This window comes from Gadus chalcogrammus, chromosome 11, assembly GCF_026213295.1.
Source record: "Gadus chalcogrammus isolate NIFS_2021 chromosome 11, NIFS_Gcha_1.0, whole genome shotgun sequence".
Classification (NCBI taxonomy): domain Eukaryota; kingdom Metazoa; phylum Chordata; class Actinopteri; order Gadiformes; family Gadidae; genus Gadus; species Gadus chalcogrammus.
In genome coordinates this window covers 24,251,462-24,257,662 of record NC_079422.1, presented here as the reverse complement: position 1 = coordinate 24,257,662, position 6,201 = coordinate 24,251,462, and the positions used below count along the sequence as shown (strand labels likewise).

The following is a 6,201-nucleotide window of genomic DNA, read 5'->3' as shown; positions in this document are numbered from 1 at the left end:
CAATTCTGACAGTGTTCAGTTAGGAAAGAAATGTAAACATCAACTCATTCCGGTCAATCACAGACTTTGATCCACAACGCTTTGTGTATATAATGGCACGTCTTTCTATCTCCCCCACATCCGCCGGCTCCTCGGGAAGCCATGTCCAGTCTGTCAGCGTCTCTACGAGAGATTATAAATAGTGCAGCACCCGGGGGCGGGAGAGGGGATGAGTAACGGAGGCGGGGCTTACCGATGACCTGCTGTCAGACCGGCTCTCCATCACTCAGAGACATTTGGTGGATCTTAATGGTGGGAAGCTCTTTGCCCAGAGGGGGGGGCCGGGGCTCCGGGGGGGGCCCACCCACCATGACGCAGCAGCAGCTGGTCCGGAAGCTCTTCCGGCACAGTTTGGCCACCTTGGCCCCGCCACTCTCCACCGGGCCCCGCCCGAGGGCCCCCGGCCCGGACGAGGCCCTCCACTCGCGACCGTCCCTGGAGGAAGGCGTGCGGGACAGGCCCGCGGGGGACAGGGGGCTGAGGCGCGAGGGGTCCCGCCTCTCGTCCAGGTGGAGGTCGAGCGGGTGGGCGTGGCGCTGGCCCTGCAGCGGACTCAGGCGGAGCGGGGGCTTGTTGGGCGGGGCCCGCAGGCAGCGGATGCCCAGCAGGCTCTGGAAGGCCTTCCTGAACTCCAGGTTGGAGCAGGGGTAGATGATGGGGTTGATGCAGCTGTTGAAGTAGCCCAGCCAGAAGGTGACCTTGAAGGCGGTGTCCGACGGTCGGTACTTGGGGAACATGGCACCTGTGTCAGGCGTGGGAGATGCAGAGAGAGGGGGAGGCATAAAGTCGGGGACAGAGATGAGGAGACAAATGACAGAACTTGGTTGGCACCTGCGCCTGAACACAACAGTAGGACTTGTTGGTTTGAATCTGCGTTTTATTGTGCAGTGTTCGGAAACAAACAATTTATCAAAGGCTGTTCAGAGGAGGAGCGTGGGTTTTGGGGCGAGTGTCTCACTTTGAACGGCTCTTTCATCATTCCTTCCTTGGCACACTGTAAACTCCAATGTCATCAAAAGACGTTGTTGAAGAAATGCTCTGCTTTCAATATTTAATTTTTTTTACACTTTAGAAAAAGTATGTTCAGGGTTGATAATGAAAAAAGTGACCGATTTGATTAACTGGCTCATTACATGTAGTGTACGCTTCAATGTCATCGGTGACGGCTTGCATATGCAGTGGCGGCCAGTAGCACGTTCAAATAATTAAACGGCCGACTCGCTGGAAGGCAGGCATATTGAGCATCTATCTCAGAGCGGCTACCAGCTCGACTCATGAATTCCATCTCCGTCGGAGACAGCTAACGTGGGGGTTTGGAGAGATGTCATCGTGGGGTGAGGATGGATCGGGCGGAGAGGTGAGGGGTTCAAGAGCTCATGGATTTTACGCCCGGCTGAGCAAGTCATCCGTTCCATCCCCCTATGGCCCCAAAAACAACGGCCTATTATTGCTTTTGCGCTTGATTGATTTGTGTTTTCTGGGTTTAAACTGACGTTTTTATTGCAGGTGTGGTCACCAAAACGTGTCAATGTATCAAATGGGAGGTGGCTGGCTTTCAGTTGAAAAACGAAATCTCTCAAATCGATGCGGAATGTAGTCAGGCAGTGTTTTCATTTATGTTGGATTAACAGAAAGATACTATAGAACAATATCCTCATAAACTCATTGACTTCATTCGGATCTTCAACTGCTTTACCTTCTGTGAGGGAGATCAAAAGCTGTGGCGGGGAGATCAGAGAAACACAATCCCAAAAACGAAGCACAAATCTGGTGTTCACCTGGTATCTGACTGGATCACATCTACGTTTCCTTTATCTTGTATGAAAAACCCCCCACTAATCCTGCTAAATCCTTTCTGCACAAATCCCCAAATGGGCTACAGGCCTGCTACTACCACGGCCGCTTCTCCATTGTTTCATTCACTGTCATGGAGTTGGACGCCTGGAAGCCACTGGAAGAAGAAGCCTAATCCAAACAGTAGCAGTCGCTATATTTAAGAGCATGCAAATGCAGATAGGACACAGACCCTAGGGGAGCTCGCCTTCTGCCACTTAAACACAGAGCGAGGGGCGTTCCTCTTGTGAACACACAAGCACTGCAACCGTGCGTGTGCGCATGTGCAACCTCACTTTTTTTTGGTGTTCTCTTAAAAAAATCACAGGATGTCCCTGACCCAATCAATATGTCCAATGAGCCCTGACTTAGCCATTATTGCTGATCTCTCTTTCTCTGTGTCACGCCTCCGATGACATTGCGATACAGTGTAGGTGAAAGAGGAGAGGAGAGGAGGAGGAGGAGGAGGGGGAGGAGGAGGAGGAGGAGGAGGAGGGGAGGAGGAGGAGGGGGAGGAGAGAGGGGAGGAGAGGAGGAGGGGGGAGAGGAGGAGGAGGAGGAGGAGGAGGAGGATGAGGCCGAGGAGGAGGAAAAACGAGAGGGTGCCATGCTTGTCGTGAAACCCCAGTGTCCTAAAAGCCCTTGTGTTCAAAGAGCAAGAGACAGAGACCGAGAGAGACGGAGAGAGACGGAGAGAGAGAGACGGAGAGAGAGAGAGGGACGGAGAGAGAGAGAGAGGAGAGAGGAGAGAGCTGAGCGAGAGGAGTAGGGACAGAGAGGGACGGAGAGAAGAGAGAGATGACGAGGATGAGAGAGAGAGAGAGAGGGAAGAGGGAGTGGAGAGGGGGAGCGGGAGAGGAGAGAGCAGGGAGAGAGAAGAGAGAGAGAAGAGTGACGAGGAGGAGAGAGAGAGAGAGAGAGGTGAAGGCTCCAGGAGCTGTCTGAGTAGCGGTCTATTTATAGATCACGTTGGTTTTTTTTAATGGCCAAGGATAAGTAGCACAATGGTTTGTGGAATTATTTCCAGGATTTACGATCGCCCGCCCCGCCATTCCTCCAGCTCATCTGCATCACAGAGGGCTGCTCCCCGGCCCGTCTGGTAAAGAGATTCAATTAACGTTGTCACTCTAATGAGATCGGAAGTCATACGCTCTATTAATAGTTATACGCAATTAATGCATGCCTGTTTTTAATTTGGCCCGATCACGGCTGCAAGAGGGCGTCCCGGCCATGATTAATTGGAAAGGAGGTATAAACAAATGGCATCATTATTATGGGATGCCCATTGTTCCTTCGTTAACCGCACAACCACCGAGTTCAATAATGAACAAGGTTCACTTCTCTCCAGTGCTTCTCCCCGGAGTGCGTGTGCTAAAACGTTCGGCTCCCCCCCCCCAGGGGGGGGGGGGTGTTCACAGACAGGACGCCGGCAACATAATCACTCACCCATGGGCAGCACGAGGAAGAAGGGCATCCAGCAGAGCACGAAGCAGCCCACCACGATGCCCAGGGTCTTGGCCGCCTTCTTCTGACGCGTGAACTTGAGCAGGCGGAGGGCAAAGTGCGTGCGGCTCCGTAGGGCGTCGTCCTCCTCCGTCACCGCGGCGGCGGCGGCGTTTCCCTTATGGATGCGCAGCGTCACGCACTCCGAGTCGGACCACTCCGTCTTGTGGCCCTCCCTGAGGCCCCGGCTCTCCCGGTGGGCCACCACGTACACCCGGAAGTACATGGCCAGGATGACGGCCAGCGGCAGGTAGAAGGAGCCCACGGCCGAGAACACGGCGTAGGCGGGCTCCTCGGTGATCTTGCACACCGTCTCGTCCTCCGGCGCCGCCTCCTTCCAGCCGAACAGCGGGCCGATGGAGATGACCACGGAGAGCGCCCAGAGGGCCACCACCGCCAGGAACGCCCGCTTCTCCGTCACGATGGCCGGGTAGCGCAGCGGGTAGCTGACGCCCACGTAGCGGTCAACGGAGATCACGCACAGGCTCATGATGGAGGCGGTGCAGCACAGCACGTCCACCGCCGCCCACACGGTGCAGAAGACCCGGCCAAACACCCAGCGGTCCAGGATCTCCAGAATGGCGGAGAAGGGCAGCACGGTGGAGCTCAGCAGCAGGTCGGCCACCGCCAGGTTCACGATGAAGTAGTTGGTGACCGTCCGGAGCTGCCGGTGGCAGGCCACCGACAGGATGACCAGGATGTTGCCCACCACGCCAAACAGGATGATGCCACCCAGCACCAGACCCAGGCTCACGGCCTTCACCGCGTTGAACCCCGGCCCCGGCCACCGGCTGCTGCAGTTGGAGCAGTTGTGACCGGGAGGCTCCGAGGTCATGCCGTCCGGGAGAGAGCGAACCATCTGCTCTAACGCAGCCATGAGGGGTTACGTTGCCCTGTGCCCCAGATGTACACCAAAGGGAGGCATCTGGGTGGCATGTGGCTCAAGGGATAGAGCAGGTCGGCTGGTAACCGGAAGGTGGCTAGTTCGATCCCCGGCTCCTCCTATAGCTGAGCGTCGAGGTGTCCCTGAGTGAGACACCTCAGCCTAACTGCTCCCGACGAGCTGACTGTCGCCTTGAATGGTTGTCATCGCTGTCGGTGTGTGAATGTGACCATAGAATGAGGTAAATGCATTCCGTTCACCGTTTACCATCTTCTGGTCTCTGTTGCTGGACTAGGGGGTGAGCCGGGGAAGGAAACAGGGATTTAGACCGGTGTAATGAGAGCCATTACAATAACGACAACATTAAGTCGGCGCTGTCAACACGTCATTTAAATGAGGATGTCGCTATCGTAGGGGCAGCTGACTGAGCGTTGCAGCAGGCGGAGGCACCGGCTGGAAAAAAAATCATCTGTGCAAAGCACAGCACCAGGGATGACACGGGATAATCTATTATAAAAATGTCACTGATGTTAAAGTGATTATGCAGCAGGGCCATATGAACAGCATTTATTCCAAAATGGCAAAATCATTTGTAATACATCCTCATGCGTCTCAATGCACCTGTTTACTGCCTCTAAGGTTTTAGGGCTTTAAATGAAGTTAGGGATATGGCCGTCATCATCAGCATCATCATACTTCTGCAGAATGGTGACTGGATCTGCTGGCCGTGGCGAGGCAGAGTGTCCCGTCCTTAATGACGCTCTGGGAGAGGGGTGGATGAGCCAGGCTTGGGCAGGGAGCCAAGGCCGGACGACCATGACGAGAGCAGCTCCGGCCACGTGGTCAGGGACCTTTGGAAACAGAAACAGAGGAAACGGGCTTTGACGAAAAACACACCACTTATTTTTGTGGTGTGTCAGCAGCCAGACACAAAGAGACAACTCGCGTTGTGATAGCATATTTAATACGATTCTTTTTACTAGAAACAAGCTTTTCAAAACAAGGAAAATGTGACAGTGTTACTCTGTTTCATTGGTTTCACTTATTTTTGGTGGTGTGTTGCACCCAGACACAGAGACACTACTGAACCCAAGGTGTGTGTATATATATAATAGTTGTATGTTGCCATTGGTTTACTCGTGTTGTGATTCCATATTTCATTGTTTTTTTTACTAGTATTAAGTTAGTAATCAAGTAAGATGGGATTGTGTTTCTCCATTTTATTGTGATTCCTTATCACTTATTTTGTTGCTGTTTTTCTTCGCACCCAGAAAAATAGACACTACTGTACACAATGTGTGTGTATATACATAATATATGGCGATTGGTTTACTCCTGTGGTCATTCCATATTTCATTATATTGTTTTACTAGAATCAAGCTTTCATTACAAGAAAGGTGGGGTTGTGTTTCTCCACTTCGTTGTGTTGTCTGATGTACGCAGTACATTGATTTGTGCTCATCTCTCGTTTGGATTGGATGTATCCCGTTACTATGGCGAGTGTCTAGGGTTCCTCGGTTTGTAAACTCTGTCCGGCACCCACCCCTGCACCTTGACAGATGTGCAAGTAATCTTCTGCAGATTAGCGCCATACTTTGTTATGGGCGTGTTCCTTAAATAATCATAGATTAGATGGTCACATGATGAGACCATTAAGAGTAGTGAGCCCACCGATGGTTTTGGGATTTTGCTAAGCTGCTTTATTTGAGACCAAATTAAAAGTTCATCCGAGTTGCCCTCTTTTCCAATCGCTCTATGTCTCTGGTATCTGATACCATCAAGCTATTTATATGAACAGAATGCCAAACCCTTCACCCAAAGATAATGCATCTATCTATCTATCTATCTATCTATCTATCTATCTATCTATCTATCTATCTATCTATCTATCTATCTATCTATCTATCTATCTATCTATCGTTCTATCTATCTATCTATCTATC

The 6,201-nt window shown here is 52.0% G+C and overlaps 1 protein-coding gene across 1 annotated transcript; it reads right to left on the bottom strand.

Annotated features, from left to right (window-relative positions):
- Nucleotides 1-245: 245 nt before the first annotated feature.
- adra1aa (adrenoceptor alpha 1Aa) lies at nucleotides 246-4,210 on the bottom strand. Its single transcript, XM_056602842.1, has 2 exons — nucleotides 3,319-4,210; nucleotides 246-781 (listed from the first exon to the last, which is right to left on the bottom strand). Exons 1-2 carry the CDS (start codon nucleotides 4,208-4,210, stop codon nucleotides 246-248), a joined length of 1,428 nt encoding a protein of 475 aa, XP_056458817.1.
- Between the last annotated feature and the right edge of the window lie 1,991 nt (nucleotides 4,211-6,201).

Bases quoted from the DNA above. Each gene is read 5' to 3' on its own strand.
- adra1aa (XM_056602842.1), bottom strand. From the start codon at position 4,210: ATGACCTCGGAGCCTCCCGGTCACAACTGCTCCAACTGCAGCAGCCGG. The intron at 782-3,318 runs GTGAGTGATTAT...CGCCTGACACAG, and splicing joins CTTCCTCGTGCTGCCCATGG to GTGCCATGTTCCCCAAGTAC.